Consider the following 23,176-nt stretch of genomic DNA (forward strand, 5'->3'; position numbering starts at 1 on the left):
ACTACTACTTTTTTTAACAGATGCCTCCTTAGGAACTTAGTGTTCGAAAGAACTGTAACGAAGAGACAAGTTTGTCACCATAAGAAATATGAAACTTACATATCACAGTATCCTATGTCAAAGAAGAATGTCTTAGAAATATTCCATGTGCGATCAGTACAGAGATGATGGTTAAACCTTATGTGGAGGGCTAGATTTGCCATCCGATTTCTGCCGGTTTTACTCTTCAAAACATAATGGAAAAAAATAAAGTTTGTTACTCACGATATGACCTTCCATACAGCGGGGTCCAGCCCCGGGTCACTGCATAGGGCTTTGTTTATTTGTATTTGTACCCGTGACGTTCACTGGAGTGAGTGTTTAAATGAGGAAGCATGAATGTAAAAACCGATGGCAATTAGGAGAAGGGAGGGGCTAGAGACTCTTGAGGTGAGGCGGGGACCCAGGTTTGGTTCCCTCAGCTTCAGGAGTTCTAGAGCAACATAAGCCCTCTTGGAGCCTTGTGTGAGCGCAGGGCATGTTCATGGTCACCTTCATACTCATGGGGAAGTCACCCATGCACATATACTTTTTAAAATACGAAAATCCATAATCTGAGCTACACAGTATCTCACGGAGAAGGAAAGATGGGGCCATATCAAAGGTGAATGGTGACAGAAACAGTGCCTAGACCCAGTGCAACACATGCTACGTTGCTATTGTTCTCTGTTTTCTTTTCAACCTTTTTAAAATGCTTATTATCGTTATTTATTATGAGTGTGTGTATGTGTGTGTGAGTGTGTGTGTGTGTGTGTGAGAGAGAGAGAGAGAGAGAGAGAGAGAGGTGGATATGCATGAGAGAGAGGTGGATATGCATGAGGTGGATATGCATGAGAGAGAGAGAGCAAAAGAGAGAGGTGGATATGCATGAGGTGGATATGCATGAGAGAGAGAGAGAAAGAGAGAGAGAGAGAGAGAGATGGAAAGAGGTGGATATGCATGAGAGAGAGATCGAAAGAGAGAGGTGGATATGCATGAGAGAGAAAGAGAGAGAGAGGTGGATATGCATGAGAGAGAGAGAGAGAGAGAGAGAGAGAGAGAGATGCATGTGTGAGGGTACATGCTTGGCATGTGCATGTGTCCTGGCTAGAGTTCAGCACACAGCATGGGCCCTCATCTTCCAGCTTGTCTGAGGCAGGGTCTCTCTTGTATCATCACCACACTTTATACGAGGCCATTGGGCTTCTAAGAGAGTCTCCTCCTTCCACCTCCCTCTCACCATCAGCACTGAGATCACAGGCACACGCTCCTGTGTTCAGGTTTTGTGCATGGGTTTCAGGGATCTGGACTCAGGTTGTCCGTCTTGCATTGTTAGTGTTTTATCCACTGAGTCATCTCCTCAGCCAAGGTCTTTCACCTTCCCAGTGGAGACACTTCAGAAGCACTAGGCTTCTCAGTGCTTGCCTTGGGACCTTTATCTAGTAAGCAGCTGGGTGAAAGTGTGGCTGCATTCTGGCCACAAGTTCTTCACTTTCTTAGGGAAATGATTTTTAAGTAGGTGTCCTCATAATTGTAGGACCTATATTATTGGGGCAACATCATGAACAAAAAGGAAAGTTAAAAAAAGAAACTGTGGACTATCAATGTTTGTGAGCTGAAATGCTCTTTGGACAGTACTATTTTCTCACCTTTCTGAGGCTTTCTTCTCTTCTACAGAACATCTCCAAAGTATAAAACACCCAAATGGTCAGGCATGAACTCTTCTGTACATCACTTTGCTGACGGGATGAGTGTGACTTGGATCAGTCACTGTACAGTAGACTCTGTGGTCCTGCCTGCTGCTTCTTTTCTATGCAGAACATACTCCAAGCATTCTTAGAAAGACAGCCACCTGCCATTTACCCATCACGGAAGCTGTGTCTGCTTGCAACACTAGCATTCTTTAGTCCTCCTCCTACATTTTGTTTTATATTACTCGTGTTTGTGTTCTTTGGGAGGGTGTATGCTATGGCATGCATATGGATTACCCGCTGACCACCTTATACTTTTCAAATGAAAATGCCACCAACCAAGGAGTGAACATGGAGGGATCCATGGCTCCAGATCCATAGGTAGCAGAGGATGGCCTTGCCTGACATCAATGGGAGGGGAGGCCCTTAGCACTGTGGAGGTTTGATGCCCCAGTGTAGGGGAATGCTGGAGCAGTGGGGTGGAATTGGATGGATGGGTGGGGAAGCACCCTCATAGAGGCAAAGGGGAAAGGGGAGAGGGCAGACGGTTGGGGGTGTGTGTGTGGAGGAGTAACCAGAAAGGGGGATATCATTTGAGATGTAAATGAAAGGCATGATTAATAATTATATTTGTAAAAGTTGCCTCATTCTCACCACGTTTATTACAGCCTCCAGTCCAGTTTTCAAAGTTATGACCAAGAAATAAAGGACACTGCTGTATGTGGTGTTGCTAGGACATCTGATGCTCCCACAGTCAGGACCGTGGTGAATCTGGCTTAGCTGTGGAACACAGAACTGGGAAACCCAGGAGAAGCCAAGACATGGCTTCTCCCTGTGTTACAGTCCTGAGTGCTGAAGAAGCCACAGGCTAGAGCCCAGCATTGTTGTGACAGAGACTGGAAGCTAAGAATGGAGTCGGCAGGAGAGCCAGACAAAGGATGAGACAAGATTCCTGCAACAGGCTGAAGCCCGAGAAAAACAACCTAGAGAGGAACAGAAGCCACTGCGCTCTTCTTGTTTAACTGACATATTTTCCACCCGGCTGCAGCTTTTCCTGAGCGGTTTTAGACTGTCTTCTGTCCCTGGCATTAAATGGATTTCTTCTGAGATCCTGTTTTGTTTTGTGTTGTGCTTTGTTTTCTGTTTCTTCTTCCTCTTTTCAAGATTTTAATTCTTGCCTCAGAATTGGCTGGGCGTTAGTTATCCTGATGGAGAGTTGGCAGGTAGGAAACAGACAGACGACGATGCTCCTCCCTAGATGCAGACTCTTAGTTACCCAGCAATTATTTATAAACACATCATTCTTCAGCCTCAGGTTCCCACGTCCCTGGCATCCCCCAAATCTCAAAGTTCTGCGGCTTTAATTTCTCTGGATAATTGGCAAGTCCAACTGCTACATGGGAAGGGCTGTCACAGCGTGTAGGAAAGTGAGGTATGTGAGCTGCGGACCGTTCAGTCACATTCCTTACAGCTTTGCCTTGTACACTAAACCATCAGGTCTTCGGAGTTCACTGACAGGTGTCTGCACTCAGCTCCTCTCCCTGTGGTCCTGATCCCAGAGGTTTAGGCTTCTAATCTTTACTGTAACTTGAAAGGGCTTTCTGGACATAATGGAGAATCAACACCTGGAAAATTATTTGATACTTTGAAGAAGCCACTAATGGCGATAACCATAAACTCATTAACTATGTGGTGTTCCTTTATGGCAGCAAAACACCTTGGGCGGAGTTGGAGAGATGGCTCGGTGGTTAAGAGCATTGGCTGCTCTTCCAGATGACTCTGGTTCAATTCCCAGTCCCAACACAGCAGCTCACAACTGTCTATAACTCTTCTTCCAGAGTACTAGAATATTCAACGCCCTGTCATGTATACATGCAGGCAGAACACCAATGCACATAAAATAAAAATAAATAAATCATTAGAAAATGAATGCCTTGGGTATTTCCTAACGACCTCTGATCAAAGGCTAAGATATATGGTATTATATACTAAGGGGTTATATTATTTCTATTATAGTACTATTTCCCCATGGGGTAGATGAGGTTTTTTTGGTATATTTTATCCATCTCTTATGTAAACTTCCCCCTTTGATCTATTAATGTGGCTGGGTATTAATGAACTAACTTAATCCTCAGAGTACAGATGAATTATTCTTAAGGTATTACTAAATTTAACTTGCAACTCCATACTTATCATTTTTTGTCTAGATATTTTGAACAGGGGCAGATCGGTAGAAATAATTCCATGATGTGACAGACTTTGGCAGGTTTTTACTTCAGGTTGTCAGATCAGTGAGGAGGCCATCACATGCTGAGTCACAAGTCTTACTTTGTAGCTCAGTCTCTGAAATTCACTACATAAAACTGCCTTGAACTAACAGCTGTCCTCCTGCCTCACGCTCCCACATGCTGAGATAACAGGCATGAACCACCATGTCCGGCCTGAGAAGTAATTCTAAAATAACCGTTTGTCAATTGTTTTCATTTAAAATGCTGCAGAATCTACCCTGAAGTAAGTAGGCAGCCAGCAGAGAGCTTTTCCTGCCATCAAATACAGTGTGTCAGATTATGTTTTCACTACTTTTCTTTATAATTTTTTAAAGAATAATTTTACTCTATTCTGCTTATTGGTCCTATAAGTCCAGTTTTTAATAATTATTTTAAGGAAAGAACTACTACATAATTGAATGCCTCTTTGAAATTTTTAACATTTTCATGGCTTTTTTATTTATTTGGGGGAGGTGTGCTATAGCACACATGTTGGGGGGTCAGGAAAAAAAATGCAGGAGTCTGTTCTCTCTCTCTACTGCGGGGAATCCCAGGAATCGAACATAGGTCTTCAGGCTTGGTGGTAAATGCCTTTATCTATTAAACCATCTGAACACCCACTATTTCCACTTTTAACTGATTCATCATCAAATTTTATTTCATTGCATATCATTGCCTTTAGTGGTATACTATGTTCAAATTTTTATTTTGTTAAAGTGTGTAGACTCATAGTGAAAAGATTAATATTATATATGTGTAATGACTACAATTTTGGTTGGATCTCAGGAAAGGGTTTTTTTTTTTCTGAAGAGCATTGTGAACAGTTTTAATTTTTCTCTGAACCAATAGCTTTCAATGTCTTATTTCTTCCAAGTAATCATTTGGTATTTTGTTACATTTGTTGTTGTTGTTGTTGTTGTTGTTGTTGTTAATTTCTTGTTTTATTGCACTGTGATCAGATAATATAGTATACATGAAATTTGAGACATTAATTAATTAATTAATTAATTAAGTTAATGCCTGCCCAAACAGGCAGCCAAACAACACATTAACACAAACTCGAGCTTCTTGCACAGCAGTAAACTTCTGACATACTTAAGGAAGTTTTCCTCCTTACAGTGTACGTGTGTGTGTGTGTGTGTGTGTGTGTGTGTGTGGAGAGAGAGAGAGAGAGAGAGAGAGAGAGAGAGAGAGAGAGAGAGAGAGAAAGTTCTCCAACTGTGAAATTAAACCAGGTCTCTACATTCTCAGTGTCACAAGATTCACATTGATTTCTCTGCAACTACTAACTAGTAACTGACCTTCTTCTGAACGTGAAAAGGGAGGCCTCTAGTATCAACACAAAAAGATGGGTTTGTGTGAGCTATGGGATTCAATCATCTAAAGAACCACTATTTTTAATTCTTAAAGGTGTTTCACCGATGTAATCATAGAATCCTCAAAGGCCCAGAGTCTGACCAACCATTAAATGTCTTAGGCCCAGCTTCATAAACAGTCTGGAGGGTCCCTACATAGAGTGGCTTACTTGAATATGGGAGTAGTAAAAAAATAAATGGAAACCATGAAAAACAACCCCAAATCGAATGTGCACAACGAATGTGAGACTAGCCAACAGCTCTCTCTGCTGGAGCTTCACCACGGCCTGCTTCTGACACAACCAGTGACAGGTGTATTTGGCCAATGATGCATGAAACACTGACAGACTCAATTTGAAACACCCTGGCTGAGAGGCCAACCCCCGTTGGTTAGAAGTTGCATCGCTTCCCTTCCTGGACAACAGAGCAAACACCTCCTTTCTCAGCATCTATCAAATTAGCACAGCTCTGAGTTGTACTAGGTTACAACGCTTTGATTTTTAAAAAATCCATTATTTGTCTTATGCATTCGTGTTTCATTTTAAAAGCCTCTATCAAATTCATCCTGGTATTAGGACAGAATTTTGAACAGTTGCCGAAACAGACTTCTGTCATTTTGACTATATATTTATGCAAACTATCTTTCTCAGCATTGATAAATATAAAAGCAAAATCTTAACCAGTTTGGACAAAAAAAACGCTGTTCTAGATCTTGTTGTATGAGGCGTTGTATAAATGGGCAATTTACATTCATCAGTAACAAATGGTGAAAACCGAAGGATTGTTTTTAAAATAAACCTTCTTATGAATCCTTACCAGCAAATGTTTGATTTGTGCAGTTATTTTCTATAACTACACTCTGTGGGAAAGGTCACATAAAAATTTCTTGGAACCAAACATTTGTAAGTGAAACATGTTTAAGAAACCCACAGTGTAGTAGCCAGGACAGAGAAAAGTCTTTGAATCCTGGCTCTAGCAGCCCAATCCTGGTTCTCTGTTCTTCCATGGGCACGATCACTAAATACTTGACTATCCATTAGTTTGTGAAGAAAACTATATTACAGAGGGGAACCAGTGGTCAAGCAACTAGAGAGGGGCTTTTGGTTGTTTTTAGAGCAATCGGAGGGAGAGGGTTAGGGAAAGGGATGAGGAGAGGGAAGAAAAGAAGAAAACAGAGGAGGATGCGGAAGAAGAGAAAGAGTACAGAGAATGGGAGAACAATGGAATTGTTGCAATTTAAGCAAAGCTATGAGACCTGGTTTAGAACAGCAGCGGTCTGTCTGTTAGGTGGGAGACAGAAATCACCCAGAAAATGTGCCACAGGCCCCAACCTAACAACATCCGCTGGCCAATCTTCTTGCCCTCAGAAAGTTCAAGCTCTCATTTCTTTTGAAATACTTTAGCTAGGACATAATCAAGATGATCATTAAGCAGCTGTATATATCTTCTTCCTTTCCAGAAACAGTTTCAGTCATTATTACAGAGAAACAGACAGCATTGGCTTTAAACCATTAAATGCACAGGTGACTGCGTATGCCCGGAAGGTACAGGGAGCCTGCAGGCCCTGCGGTGGTGGTCTGTGCTGCTACCCTGCTTCAGACTTAGCATCAGGGTGGATGCTCCCTTCACTTCAGGCCCCGAGAAGAGTGTGCACCTCTTCCCTTCTGTTTCTGAGTTTATAATCATGGGCTTTTAAATGGTGTGCAGTCCTTTGGAAAACTTATTCACATCATATAGCAATGCTAGACAATGAGATACACAGTTTAAAGAACCATTTGTGGTCACTGACCCTGGCGAGCTTGTTCTTCAAGCAGAGCGTCCCTTCTGTGCTTCTTTGGGAGTTTAAATGGATAAAAATCAAGAATAAAAACGTGAAGCATTTTGCTTACATTCTGCAAGCAGTGCTTCAGGGATCAGAAGTCGCACCTCACCGCCTACTGGAGTGAAGTGCTGTGTACTTTCGGGCTCCACTTATTCTGGTCTGAGGTTATTAGCGACATTTTAAATTTTAATTGAAAATGTATTTACTTGAAGCAAGCCAACCGCACGTCACCTCCTCCTTTTTATTAAGAAAGATCAGCTTTCTGTTATGCTGCTAGAATCAGAGGTTAATAACAAAAGTAAAAGACAATTAAGTATGGGCGGTTAGAATAAATGGGATTCAGAAGTGGATGACATTCTTGATGGTTGGACTAAAATTAAACAGCTAATCTGAATATGACGGATGGGATGTTGCTGAAGGAACAATTAAAACAGCCGCTCTGAGAACTTCATCAAGGAGGAACTCTGGTAATTTTCCACTTAGCCCTGGGAGCCTTGAGCAAGGCCTGTGAGTTGGTCCTGTCTGCATATGGTCAGGGCAACAAAGAAGTCTGTTCTTAATTTGTCCACTCGAGCTGTGGCCCAGTGTTATGTCTGGGAAAGCTTCCTTGATCTTAAATCTCCCCCATTCTCTCAGGGTTATTTGCCCCGCCCCTTACCAAATCAGGAGCCCAGGGGCTGGAGCTGCGGCTTTGCTCTGTCTCTGGGTATTCTCTCTGCATCCTCCACTTTGCATAACTTTATTGTTTTGTGGATTCTAAGCTTGTGAATTTATTACCAAGGCACCTGCCAGTGTTTCTGTATTTAAGAAACTGTCAGCAGTTTCTATTTTGGGGTTTTAAGTTCGCTACAAAAATTCACTCCGGGTTGAATTTTGGCATGTGTTATAGGGTTACAAACCCAAAGTGAATTATTTTTAGAAAGAGGGAGGGAGCAGAGGGAAACAGTTCTTTCTTTTTCGCTTGAGGTATATAAATGTAAAATAAAAACCAGAAGTTGGTGGTTATGAAAGGGTCCTAGGAGATTAATTCTCTTTTGTTTTTCTGAAATTCATAGGCTTTCAACCCATTAGCCCACATTGCAGACTAATATCCTGAGAGAGTGTGGCATAATATTAAAACTATATGTTCTTTTGATGGGCAAAATATGCTACGTTCCCGTTAACCTTAATAATGAAATACCAATTTGAGTAAAAGAATAGACTTACCTGAGATTAGACTAGAGCCAGCCACCAGACTCAGTCCACACATGCTCACTGTCAACATGCAAGGCATCAATGTACCAAACAATTAGGGACATTCCAGGCCATGTTTCTTTAGAAGTTTTATCTCTGAAAAGAATCTTCAAAACCTAAATCTTTATTTTAGATTGATTAAAAAAGAATATCTATTTAAAAAAAATAAAATTGAAAAATTCTTATCTTCCCCAAACATGAAGACATACATGTTTGGTGTAGTATCATGCCTTCACATTATCTTCATACAAGAATCTTAGACAATAATATATCCAAAAAGTATCTTGTAAGGAAGGCACATACTACCTCCAATGCAAACGTGTTCTAGCTAGTTGAACTTACTATGGCTCTTAACTCCATAAGGCTAGGCATGGACACAGAAAGGCAGCTTAGAAACTCCAAGTAATAGCGGGGCCATAAGGAGAAGTTTTCTGTTTCTAAAGGTGTTTACTCTTCTTCGTTTTTAAATTATATTTTTACTGTTTGAGAGTTTCATACATGTGTGTGTGTGTGTGTGTGTGTGTAATTTCATCATCTGTCATCTCCCAAGCCCTCCTCTCCACTGCCTCATCCCCAGATTTTTTTCCTCCTAACTTCATTTGCTTTGTTTCTAAATGTATTGACTGTACTTAGTGATGTGTGTGTATGTGTGTGTGTCAGTGTGTGTTGATATGTGATATGAGTGTCTCTGTGAGCATGTCTCTGTGAGTGTGTGTGTGTGTGTCAGTGTGTGTTGATATGTGAGTCTCTGTGAGTGTCTCTGTGAGCGTGTCTCTGTGAGTGAGTGAGTGTGTGTGTGTGTGTGTGTGTGTGTGTGTGTGGTGTTGTGTGTGTACATACATAGATATAATATCATCAATTAGAGAATGGGTAGCCTCTCGGAGATCTTATCCTTGAAGAAACTGACTCTAACTCCACCAGCAGCCATCAATTGGCAATGGTTCCTCAGTTAGGAGAAGCCTCAATGAGAAACCCCCATCCGTGCTGGGATTTTAGCTGAGTCGATTTTGAACGGGTCATGTGATGTAGCCACACCTACATGTATGCAATGCCACTGTCATGTCCAGCAAGTTGTTTCTCCGCAGGTGTCCACCGACTCTGGGTCTTGCAATTTTTTTCTACCCCTCTTTTGTAATGACCCTTAAGTCTTGGAAGGAGAGGGTGTGCTACACAGTTTCCATTTAGATCTGCACACAACACAGTCTCTTGTTCTCTGCACACTGAGCAGTTGTAGGTCTCTGTATTAATCACCATCTATTGCAAAACAGAAGTTTCCCTGACGACGGATGAGAGATAAACTCATTTATGACAATAAAAGTTAAGAACTTAAGGAGATGGTTTATTAATATGCAAACTAAACAGACAATGGCATACAAATGGATAAAAGAGAAGTTTTCAAAGGACAGGATCTATATGGAAGCACTATGAATGTGAAGCATATCCGGGCCCACAGTCTGGGGATTATGACCCCTCCTCCAGCACGGGTACCGCTCTACAGAAACAAGACCATCGGATCGGTGTCACTAGATACATGATCCCGGAACTACTCCTAATCCCATATTACACAAGGGGCCTAACTCTGATCTGATTCCTTGGAAATAAGCTTCCGGTGCATAACCACTGGGTCAGTTTCCATGAGCATCTCAAGTACTTATTTAGAATGGAAAACTTCCCATCTACCAATACATTTGAGCGATGGCATGCTTATTAACAGCTTGCAGGTTTAGATAATGGAAGCCTGGCTCTGCATGACTCCCAATCTCAATATGCTAACCAAGGGCTGCATTTTCATTGCAAAGCTCCAGGCCTAGGACCTGTGAGTCCAGTCTCAACACCTCACAGGCACTTTTTAATAACACATTAAAGGGAAGGCCAAGGCACCCTGGGAAGGCCCTGGCAGGCAGCCACTTCTCCTATTAGCAAGCTTAAGTTACATTGTGGCGGTCTCTCCAGTTTCAACAGGAACCTAACTTCAAAGAAAAAATGGGCATGACTATATTTTTATGATTTCATTTTATTTTAACGAATTAAAAAAATAGCTAAAGCGCAGGTTTCTAAACAATACCTCATCTCCACTCGTCTCCTGGCCACAATTATAACTTGAGCATTTTTACAATACTTTTAGAGTTTTCCCCTTTGCTGTCTACCAGTTGCTGAAAGGTTCCTCAGAACATGCTAATCCCGAAGTAGTAAACTCATGTTGTTATTATTTTATCTACTGTGCAACAGAGAAAGGGGGGAATAACTATCAACACAAGATTAAAATAAGGAAAAGAAATTCAGGAAACTTGCTAAGTTTAGTGTTAGTTAAGAAACAAAATTATTTCAGAGAGACTCCGACATATTTGCTTTTATTGTTTATGCAACTTAACATTGTAGCTTCTTTGAATTTACCACAACATTTCGGGTTATTGGTAATTTTAATTAGTTTTTACGTATTTACACAATGGTATAAAAACAAGTTCCTCAGGAACAAGCATTTTTCTTTCAGCTCCCCTTGTTTCTCGGGTGTAAAAATTAGCACTCCAAGAAAAAGTGCCAGCATTCCAGGTTTGATTGTGTAATTATTCTAATTGGTGTAATAATTCAAATTTGTACTGAGCGTTAGGTTGACTCAAATAAAATCACCACATTTGGTAGGTTGGAAGGCCAAATATTAGTAATTGTATATGGCTTGAAGTAATGTTTACTGAAAGAGATGGTTTTTCAGTAACATATTAGCTGTCTTGTTGATTATATCTTGTGAGAACTACTCAGCTACTGATGTAAACTAAGAAATAACATTTAGGTTAACAGATTCAACTTAAAGTCATAACTACTTACCATAAGTGGTTCATTTCTATGAAAATGAGTATTTATAATATTTAAGTCCTTCAGTTACTCAATATGAGAAAGACAAGTAAACACACACTATACAATATACAAATATAACATAACATATAATAAGTCTAGTAAGCATCAGTGCAAACTGGGCATGGTGGAACTTAACTGCCTGAGAAGTAATTCTTAAAATCTGCAATGGTAAACTTGAGAAGATGAAGTTAATACTATGAAAAGAACAGCCATTAAAGTCAATGTTCTGTTCAGGGAAAATTTATACAGCATGTTTTTCTTTAAACCATTACTTAGGCATTTGGAACAAGCATTTTCCTTCCCAAAAGTTCTGAGCAAAAGACATCAAGGTACCTAACATTTTCATTTCCATTTCGTCTTAGTCCGGACTTCTCTGAAGTGTGACTTCTCCTGGACCTAAAACTATTTGGATATTTTTATTCTTTTGTTGTTTTCATGCAGGCAGTGGATTCAACATGCATTTATGGCTCATTTGTGCCTTGTATACATGAACAAATTTAGTTCCCCCAATCTGATACACGAGAAGCAATGTATCTTATAACTTTTGAAGGTAAGAGAAACAGAAAAACATTTATTGTAACTTTAAAAGCTGTTGACCTTACAGTCAGAGAATGAACTTGTTACTGTTTTAAATCTGAGCTTAAAACAAGCTGTTGTATCTTAGGACCAGGGGACAAGTTCCCATGCCATTTACCACTTTGTACTGAATTGTAATTACGTCTGCAAACACTAAAGTGATTTTGGAGATCTCTAAGCTCCACAAAACTAAGAGCTATTCCATACTCATCATTTTACGTTACAGCGATGCTCCACAAGCTTACTGTGCACAGGACTCACCCAGGGATCTTGTTAAACTGTAAATTGTTCAGCTGTGCTGGGACATGGCCTGAAACAGCGCAATGCTAACCAACTACAAGGTCCTGCTGATGCTGCTGATCAGAAAACCACACCGTGAGCAGCAAAGGTACGAAGCACCCAACTAAAGCTCGGAACCCTAAAAGGATGCCTAGCGGCTTGGCAGATAGCTGACAAGATTAAAGCCCTACAAGGTGCCAAGTACGGTTAATAATTTTCAAACAGATTAATACACCTGGCTTCCCCAGCACGTGGATATCCTATATGCACAGCAGTTGTCTGGCAATGGGGCATCTCCTCATACCCCTGCCGAAAATCAAAAGATGGAGAGGTAGGACCTGGGCTTCCCCACTGTTGATATCCAGCCCCTGGGACATAAGGACTCTTAGAAGGCACAGTGCGTAGGCGCCAGCTCTAGAAGTGTCTGTCTGCTCTCACTCTTTTTGTAAAAAGAACTCTGTAAAGATCTTAAGATGGTCAAGTAGCCATTCCTCCCTCTGAAGCCCACAGGACATAGGACATTTTCACCCTGAGCGAGGTGAGGACCCTCTAGGAAGTTTAGGAAGTGTTGACAAGAGTCTGTAGAAAAACATGGCCAGAACCAAGAGCTGGAATCAAACACCACAGCAATGACTTCGCTAAGAATGAACAATGGCCTGGACCTTGATTCATTGGAGATGAAACCAACGTGTCACAGGCCACATACAATCAGCCCAGTAAAGCCAGCAAGAAAATAATTGCATATGGCACGTGGGTAAATGCAATGTATCAAAGGTAAGTGAGGTTTGGGGCCTTCACAGCCAGGAGAGTAAGCTGTCTATTTATTAAGCCCAGGAGGGCTTCAGAGAGAGCAGTAAATGGAGGATGACATTTTTACAGTGGATAAACCATCCCTGAGGTCAGTGCAATTTAAGGAAGAGAGGATCTTGCAGTGATGGAGTTACTTGCCATCATATTATGCTTCCTGCAACTCCTTCCCTGTGAGCCCCCAAGCTCCTCCTAGTCTCTCTCGCTCCTCCCAGATCCTTCCCAGGCCACCCTATGTTTACTGGGTGCTTTGCTCTCACAGAGGAATGTTGCTTCTGCTTCCTCCTTCATCAGAAGAACTTACCTGTTATTGTCTTCTTATGTCCTTTTAATTCCAGACATCACCTTAAAAGATCCATGTTCTAAATCCCTGCCTGCTGCATGCTCTCCCCTCTGCTGTGTGCTCTCCCCTCTGCTGTGTGCTCTCCCCTCTGCTGTGTGCTCTCCCCTCTGCTGTGTGCTCTTCCCTCTGCTGTGTGCTCTCCCCTCTGCTGTGTGCTCTCCCCTCTGCTGTATGATTTCTCCTCTGCTGTGTGCTCTCCCCTCTGCTGTGTGCTCTCCCCTCTGCTGTGTGCTCTCCCCTCTGCTGTGTGCTCTCCCCTCTGCTGTGTGCTCTCCCCTCTGCTGTGTACTCTCCCCTCTGCTGTGTGCTCTCCCCTCTGCTGTGTGCTCTCTCCTCTCCTCTGCTGAGTGCTCTCTCTTTTGCTGTGTTCCTCCAAGATACCTCCACACCAATGTTGGGGACTAGCAGCTATCATCAACAGTCACACCTGAAGACACTAGACACTGTCTTCACAACCAAACTATTCAAAATAAACTTTTCAATAGGAAACCAAATCCATCACTAAGCATCAAGAATTACAGTGTAGCAAAAAATAATAACATATTCTCATTAAGTAAACCTTGTACTCAGAAGCTAATTTCAACAACAAATTACATCTAAATATTACAGGAGGGAAATTAGCCTCTGCAGTATGTGCTGTGGTAATACACACACACACACACACACACACACACACACACACACACACACACACACACACCACACACACACACACACACCCGCCACTCTGTGCTAGTTTATGATCACAAAAGTTATATGCAATGCCCATTACTCCAAATCGAAAACAGCTTCTCTCCTGTGCAGTCTTTGATGAGGATAAGGAAACCAGCTGTGTAATATGAATTGTGACGCTTATGTAGAGGCATGAAGCACTACACTTGAGAATAATTTTGATTATACCACTTCATAGATGAGCAATGTTTACTGATATATGATACTCTCTTGAATTCCATTTATTATTATAGTGTGTATATATGGAGGGTCATACATACGTCACAGGATACAGACAGAGTTCAGAGGTCAACTCTGTGGGCTCAGTTCCTGCATTTATGTGTATTTCGGCCTTCAGGCTTTTGTGGCAAGCAAGCATTTCACCCACTAATCTTCCTCTCCCGAACAAGATATACATTTCTTACACTCCGAATCTAAAAGGAATTTCCACTTAAGAGAGACATAAAACAAAATTCACTAACTTTAAATGTCAAGGAGCTCTTTGAAAATGAGGCTAATACATATTGAAAAACAGAAATATTTCAATGTCTGCCCTAGTTTTTATATAAGTACCAAGTGAAATATTCACAGCTATTTTTAAAAAGTTGCAATTCTCCAATTTAAAAGGAATGAGTATCAACATTTTTATGGTTCTATTGTGCATCGGGGAGTTTTCTTATCTGCCTTACGACATAATTTCCTTGGAAGTGGCTTGTCCAGGAGAAATAAGTTTATAAAGGAATTATACGTGCACTGTCTAAGTTACACCAAAGTGAAGCCTCACGAAGGACAGTAAGACACGAGTCTCCAGAAATCACTGACCTGTGCCAATTCTGAACTACTGCTTTCTGATCTAACCTTACTCCTGTAATTAAACAAGCGTGCAGATGAACTGTTTCACAAATGCTACCCTGTGGCTCTGGCTCAATGGAGCACCTTCAGCACCTTGTAAGCACGTCGCCTGTTCAGAACGGACTCCTCAGCACTGAGCTTATCCTTAAGAACCATACTTGTTCTCACACAGTAAGCAAGTGATGGGTGTAGTGGTTCTCACCTGGAATCCCAGCACAGAGGAAACTGGGCAGAAGGACTGTCACGAATTCCAGATCGAACTTCCGGGACAATAGAAAGAGACCCAGTTGCAGCAGCAGCAATGAAAGGCCACAGGCAAGGTGGTGTGGAGATGCATAAGGCAGTCAGACTGGTGGTGAACGGATGGGGTTAGGCTGTGGACAGGGAGGTTTCTCAAAGCTGGATTAGAGAAGGGGGGACTGTAAGAAAGGGATGGAAGGAAAGGACTCTGAAAGGTCCCTGAAGCAGTCAGTACCACTTCCCTTTCCTTCACCATTTGGACTCAAGTCACACTGGAGTGGGGCGATCAACGCTCCAGGGCTTCCATAGACATTCCCTAACTCACACCAGAATTTGTAGGCCTTGAGATGTAGATAGAGAAAATACTCGCACAATATGAAACTGCTGGTCCTACACAGAGTGTGATTTGTATGGATCAGGCTGAGACGCGCATTTGTCCATTTCAGTGTTCGCCTGAATGTTCCCCTCTCCTCTGCTCCAAATCATAACAGAAATAAATAGGCAGAGAAGCGGGCAATTGAAAAAGTTTCTCCACAGATACGGTAGGACTGCTTGAGGATACAGAGCTAAAGATTATGAAACCAAGTGGCCACATCTTCCCACAGCAGCTTTGGGACTGAGGGGTGTCAGGAAGAATAAACATCAAACCTAGCTGCACACTCAGAACCCACCAACAGACCTCTCTTCCCTCTCATGTACCGGGGACAATAAGTGATACAAAATGACTCAGCGGAAAGAGTAACAGTGACTTCCATGGAAGGTCGGCACTTATTTTTTTATCATTAAAACTGAAGTTACCAGATTCACAAGTCCTCTGCTGGGGATGAGCTGGTGAGATTGACAAGAAGGGAAACTTTGAAGAGCCACCAGGGCTGCAGCAGGGCCTTGTCCAGCGTTAGACAGGGGAGCCAGTGCACTGGACACTACACCCACAGGCCTAATTGCTGTCCTGAAGTACAAAAGCTCAAACAATTCACAGTGAAGCTCCCCCATTAACTGATAGTTTATGAAATATTCCCAAGCTGATTTAATAAGGTCAGCCATAGAGCTCACAGACAGGGTCAGAACAAAAGCCTGGGTAAGTGTCTGTTCCACCCAAATTAGGCTCAAACACCGATAAGGTATATTGGCTGGCTGCTTCTGTGAGCACTTCTGATGACCATTGGACAGGTGAATATATCTGCATACCCTGAACGCCTTTGCAATGAAGATAAGACAGTGGATCTATCGAAGCCATGCTGCCTACCCCAGCAGTATTCAAGCAGTAGACGCTTAAATAGAACACACTGTCAAGAGGAAGGAAATAATTCACTCCCGTGATAAGGAGACCGTAAGGTTAGGGTTCTGTATTGATAACTGATCATTAACAACAAAAATCCTGTTTCGACAATAATTAAAGGAGACTTTATTGCTCCATTTGTGTTCTAAGGGAAGGAAAACAACAAAATACTGGGGAAGATGGAGATAATATGCCGATAAGAAATTTCCAAACCTTCCACGAACCTTACGCTCCTCTGGCGGGCCAACACCTCTTTGTGTGCCTTACAGAGTTCAACGGCTTAAATATTTTTTGAGGAACAGAGTCCAGAGACCTCTTAAAAGTCAGATTTTTCTACACTTTCGCCAGAGTTAAACTGCAAACAGTAAACTGGTGAGCTTTAAAAGTCAAATAAAGAATTAAATTTAGCAACACATTTACAATGGTGATTCCAATAATCATGGGAACTCACGAAATTTAGACTTTGCAGGAATAAGCAGATTTGTTGGGTTTATTTTTAAATTTCATAGGCATCAACAAATAGCATAGTTTCCAAATATTTTATTTGATCTGTTTTTTTTCCCCTTTTAATCTGGCTGCGATCTGCTTAAAACATTCACAAGTTTCCATTTTATTGGTTGCTAGATGAGTTTTTATTTGTGGATACATTATGCCTACTTTTAAACTGTGATTCTGGCTTTACAGTTTATGATTATGTGCTTAAATAAAAAAAAGGAACTAAGAGGCAATTTTCAAAGTTTTACTGAAGCTCAAACCATTGTTCACCCCCAGCAGCAATTCCTGTCATCAATAACCAGAAGACTGGAACAATAAAAACCATACAATGTTTTTGTTTCAACTCCCATCTCTTAAATTTATTTATTTATTCATTCATTCGTTCGTTCCTTTATTTATTTTTTACTTCTTATTTGTTACACGTAGGAGATGGGAAACCACAAGTGTGTGGAGATCAGAGGCCAACTTGATGGGCTTAGTTTTCTCTCCTTCCAGGTTTCACGGTTCAGATTCCAATCATCAACTTTCACAGGACACATGTTTACTTGCCAGGCCACCTAGAGGGCCATCACTCTGTATTTTGAAAATGAACAGCATGAAATGAAAAGAACCCCATCTGTGGCTGGCTCTACAAAATGCTCAAAGTGTGATGGCGCTATGCTCTACCAACCCTGGGCAATGGAGATACACCAAGTAGGGTGATCCTGACTTCTGCAGGACCAGCATCTTCCCTGTAGTGATGCTGCCACAGCTGAGCTAAGGGTAGGCGTGGAGAATCAAAGGTCTACAGCAGACCATACACTGCCCCAGGCATGAGCTTTAGACTGCAATCCTCAGCACCCTGGGATAGAAATCAGTTATCCCCACCTATCATAGGAGAAAAACAGCAGGAAGGAAAGAATTCATTTGACTAGAAAGGGCAGAACCAAAGTATGAGCTGTGGTCTCCTTGAAACCAATGCTCTGACCTGTCAACACTAATTCATTGCCTTCTTCTCTCAAGAAAATAACCCATCATTACCAGAAAGGGCTACTTACTACCAAGTCACTTATCAGGACGGGTGCATTCAAATCAGTCACAGAACAGGCTAAAATTCCAGGCGATTAGAGCCCCCTGCACTATAATTCTCTTTCCATGGATGTGGTGGGAGTTGAGAATTATAAATATTTTCATCGTCTCCACAGGTGACTTTGGGAGTCACTGACTCTATTCATTTGCTGTGCTGGCTGAATAGGAAACCGACTGCAGTAAACGCCTCCTCCAATCGACTTGTTACTTGAACCGACAGGATAGAGGGATGACTGAGCATGTGTACTAAGGGAAGCTATTTCCTCGTTTTTAGAAGGTCAGATGTGTACCTGTCATTTTTGATTGCTTTCAAGCACATGAAGTGTATGTTTCCATTAACTCCTTGTCCTGAGCTGCAGTCCTTTTGCTAATCTGCCTTATTTCACATAGGGCTGCAGTCTAAGGCATGGTGGCATGCAAAGCTTTGTAGGGAAGAGAATGCACTGGAAATTTCCTAAGAAGCAAGGAATTCAGGGTGATGTGACCTCTCGTGTGCTTCTCTCTCATTTGTGCTGTTTTGAAAGCAGGTTCACATAATCAAAAGGGTGAGGACAAGGGAGTCACAGTCCCAATGACTGTGGGATGTCACCCTGCCCTCTACTGTTTGTAGCAGGCTTCATTCCCCCATTTACACCTGACCAGACAGAATTTTAAGTACACTACCACTTCAAAGGACTTTTATACCTAGTCCCTGCAGCAAGAGGGGCCAGTAACACTCAGGAAACACAAAATAATGCTTTAAAAAAAATGCAGCACAGAACATCATCCGCTAGCTCCAGAAGAAATTGTAGCCTGAACACTCAATTCGAAGGTGGCACAAAACCCTTCACTGGTCTTGACACTTGAAGCAGCAGCTGAGATGGCAGTTATCAGAGAACAGATTCATCCCCAAGGCAGCCTGGCCCCGGGGAAAACCAAAGCAATGGCCAAAGCTCCTTTGAGAAAGACAGGGAAGAATCAGAGGCTCTACCTTGTTGTCAGTGTGGGGAAAGGATTCCACACTCCTGCAAAGTTTATCCGCTCACATCTTCTACTTTAAGATCCACATTCCTGTTTGCATGGTGTGTGCCTATAACCCAGTTTTCATAAAGCTGGGGCAAATAGATCTTAACTTCAAAGTTGTACTACATAGCGCAAGCCCGTCTCAAATCCACAGAATAAAGTTTATCAGGTATCAATCGGACGTAATTAATTTCAGGAATTCCTACTCAATATACAGAAGGAACAATGCTCTGAGAACCACAGGTTTCCGTCTTAGAAGAATAATTGAAAACCAACCTATTATGGCTTCAGTCAAGAACTCTGTCAAAGGGAACTATGTGATACAATAGCATTGACAGGAATGCTTCTGTGTGGGTGTGTCTATTAAAACTGCCTTCTTCCAAACAGGACTTGAAACTTATTTTCTACCATAAAGCAGTTCGGACTTGAATACAATGAACTGGTTCCAGGGACCATCCCCTGAAGGCCTTACTTCCTAGTTTTTATGTACACATTATCTACAAAATTGTCATACACCAAATTCAAAGTTATCAGTGAAAATGATCTGTCATTCCAACTCATAAAAGTACTCAATGGTAGAGGTAGTTCTCTGATGACTTTGCTTCTCTAGGTTCTATATCTCCTAAGAACGTCTGGAAAATGTGGGTGTCGGGTTGTATCCAGTCTGGGTGGATGACAGTCTGCATTTGGACAGGATTTCCATAGGTATTTTACAGTCTGAGAAACACTACTATAGGAATTCTGTAGCTAGGCACTCTATGTGCTTTTAAATTTAATCTTCACAACAGCGCCGCAGGTTAGCTATTATCCCTTTTGGCATTAACATTTTATGCCTAAAGAAAGAGTGGTTGTAATAACTTTCCAAAGTTAACATAAAGAGCTACAAATAGAGCTCAGTGGAAGAGCCCTTGTCTAGCATTCACAAGGTCTCCCTGCTCCAATCTCCAGAAACACACACACACACACACACACACACACACACACACACACACACAGACTCACACACACACAGACTCACACACAAAGATACAGACACTCAGAGAAATACAGACACATACACAAACAGATACATACACACACAAATACAAACACACAGGCACACATGAACACTTGTGCACACAAATGTAGAAGTCATATAAGGAAAAAGTCACAAGTTCAAATCCGAGTCTCTCCACATAACAATCCAGTCTCTACTGTCTTAACACCCATGATCTGAGCCCTCGGATTCCTTTCAGACCTTGTAGAAGTCAGTGCTTGTCCTACAGTTCATCGGTTTCTTCTGATCTACAAAGGAAGCCAAGGAATCGGTTTTTCAAGAAGAGAGCTTAGACTCCATGTTTCACTGATTAAAATTTTCATTCTAAATGTCTATAGGTGTAAAGACATAGAGAAGCAGAGGGGTAAAGAACCCATCTGCTGTTAATTAATTAATTAAGATTGTAACTTCCCTACCTTAACCCATGAAATTTAGAGAGAACGAACGCAAATAAAAGAGCCACATTCTGACAAAGCAAACCTTGCATTGTTTTAGTTTCTTTAAAAGTTCATAAAGCCTGTGGCCATGAGTTCTGAGGGTTGTTTTTTTGTTGTTGTTGGTGGTAGTGGGTTTTTTGTTTTGTTTTGTTTTGTTTTTGTAGGTTTTAAGATGTGTAAGAATTTCAGTAAATGAAGAATTATGAAGACAGCTGTGATGGCAGCTCACACTTAGTATCCCAGAATTTGGGAGGCTGAGGCAGAAGGATCAACATGAGTTCCAGGTCAGCCTGAGATGTAGAGAAACCTTATCTCAAAAAAATCTTTATAGTAAAATATTGAGGTTTGGTCTTTTGCTTGAATTATAATGCTAATTACTGGTCCTCGAGGCCTGGTTGTCCCCAAGCACAAGAGTCTGCACCTACCCAAATGACATACCCAATGATGCTATGTAACCTTGACCCCACACACACAAGTTATTGGTGACTAAAGATGCCACAGCCAATAGCTGGGCAGAAGAGAGATGGGCATGATTCTTGGGTTCCCAGGCTTGGGGTCAGAGGAGACCATTAGAAGAGGGAAGGTAGTGAGAGGAGGGTAGGTGAGTCATGAAAATATGGCCCTGAGGGCTGGCCAGTTAGAGTTAAGAGCTGCCCAGATAGAACATGGCAAGTTATAAAATGGATTAATGATGAGGAAATAGATTCTAATAGCATAGAGGGTGGATATCTGCCCAGCTCAAGTGCTGATTAAGGCTTATTACAATACAAACAAACAAACAAACAAAAAACAAACAAACAAACACAAAACAACAACAACAACAACAACAACAAAAACCTGTCTTTTATCCAGAAACCGAATGATCAAGGTGAGGGCAGAAATCCCCCACTGAGATTAAATATTTCTTATAACACTAAAACATTACATTTTATTTATAAAGTGTGTTTCTCAAGGTTGAATAAGTAATGGAACCAGTCTCCGGGACTGTGATAGATAGATAACACAGTAAGTGTAAGGCCAGTGTAGCAAGCAAGCCGTCAGCACTGCCGATGCCTAGTTTACTAGCATTGCAGGATATGGAGTCTGAACTGGTCATCTTTTGTGGCTGGGCAAGTGTTCTCCAGATGGGACTAGGTTGTAATCAGCTGAGTTGTTGGCCAAGGATGTCCTGTGGAGATCTCTAAATAGCCCAAAGTGATGCCAGGAGAGAAGGTCACTCTGAAAACTGATAGTAGGACCACCTTGCTGAGAACGGCATCCACACACCTCACTGAATGTAGGGAAGTTGAGCTCGAGCCCACATGGGGCTTCACCCTTAAGTTTTAGTCTCTTTGGCACAAGAAGCTACTTTGCGGGCTATGGAGAAAGAAACCTGGATACCAACCCAGGCGCAAAACCCTCAACCTAAAATCTATCCTTCCTGCAAGACGTGCTAGAGCAATGGTGGCTCGGAATACAGAATGGCCAACTAGGAGAGAGAGCCCATGCCCTACACTTCCTGGTTAGCCAGGAACTGGACACTGGATAATACAGAGACCTAGGGTAAAATATAACACAACTGGAAAAGAAAACAACAAAATAATTCCTAATGATATCCTAGCATACTTATAATAGATCAGTTGCCTTGTCCAGTCCTTATCAGAGAGGCTTCCTCTAGCAGCAGACAAGGGAAGGTACAGAGACTCACAGCCAGACATTAGGAGAGAGACAGAAAGAGAGAGAGAGAGGGGGGGGAGAGAGAGAGAGAGAGAGAGAGGGAGAGGGAGAGGGAGAGGGAGAGGGAGAGGGAGAGGGAGAGGGAGAGGGAGAGGGAGAGAGAGAGAGAGAGAGAGAGAGAGAGAGAGAGAGAGAGAGAGAGAGAGAATGAATCTAAACTGAAGCTTTCCATTGTGACCCTCCCATAGGAGATTAGGAAACCCTAAGGAAGGAGGAGAAGAAAGATTGTAGGAGTCAAAAGGGCTAGAGGACACCAGGAGAACATTGCCAGCTGAACCCACAAAACAGAGCTCACGTGGGCTCACAGAGATTTAAGCTTAGTAGTTTTCCAGAACTCCTAGAGTGGGATCAGATGTGTCTCTGACTCTTTTCCCTGCTCTTGGGACTCTTCCTCCTAGCAAGTTGCCTTGTCCAGTATTATCATGAGGGCTTTCATCCTGTCTTATCTTGTTTTGTCCTGTTGAATTGCCATCTCTTGGAGGCCTGCTTTTTTTCTGAAGGAAAATGGAGGGAGGGGGTGTATCTTAGGAGATAGGAGAGGGGAAACTGTAGTCTGGGTGTACTCTGTGAGAGAAGTTTATTTTCAATTTTAAAAAGAGAATAAAGAACTTGAGAATGAAAACTGGGATCTATTGCATAAACAAAGAGCAGTCTTAGAGAGGGCCATCTCTGACAAGTGTCTTCTGCACGGCCTCTAGCAGACCTTGCGCAAAGTCAACACTCCAGGCTGTGGTTGGATCCCTCGTGATCTGAAAGACATCATGGCAGTGTGTCTGTCCAAGGAGGAAGTCAATGCAGGCAGAGGAGGCAGGGAAATGGTTCCACAAAAACACAGTTCTCCACTTCCTAAAGTTCCTGTTTACCTTCTAGAACTTCCCTTCCTCTCCAACGGGTAGCTGACATGAACTTCTGACCTTCCACTGTTCATGACTATGTATGGCCATTCACACACAGAGTTATATATCACACAGGTACACACACACACACACACACACACACACACACACACACACACACACATTCACATACACCCAAATCATCTTACTTATATCAAGTTACATTACTGTCTTTCTGTCTTGATTCTCTGCATGGTACC

The 23,176-nt window shown here is 42.0% G+C and overlaps 1 protein-coding gene across 30 annotated transcripts in view; it reads right to left on the bottom strand.

The window, feature by feature from the left end:
* Hdac9 (histone deacetylase 9) overlaps positions 1–23,176 on the bottom strand; it is an 862,183-nt gene that overhangs the window by 620,677 nt on the left and 218,330 nt on the right. The window contains exon 1 of one of the 30 annotated variants that reach the window (XM_039112946.2): positions 100–22,097. The exons of 26 other annotated variants lie outside the window; for them this stretch is intronic. In XM_039112946.2, coding sequence (XP_038968874.1) covers positions 100–203 — 104 coding nt within the window. In that variant the 5' untranslated portion in view covers positions 204–22,097. Of the gene's footprint in view, positions 1–99; positions 22,098–23,176 lie in introns of those variants that run through there. 3 more of the 30 variants (XM_063262494.1, XM_063262489.1, XM_039112957.1) reach the window with 3 other exon arrangements.

The sequence above is a fragment of the Rattus norvegicus genome, chromosome 6 (assembly GCF_036323735.1).
Source record: "Rattus norvegicus strain BN/NHsdMcwi chromosome 6, GRCr8, whole genome shotgun sequence".
Taxonomy (NCBI): Eukaryota; Metazoa; Chordata; class Mammalia; order Rodentia; family Muridae; genus Rattus; species Rattus norvegicus.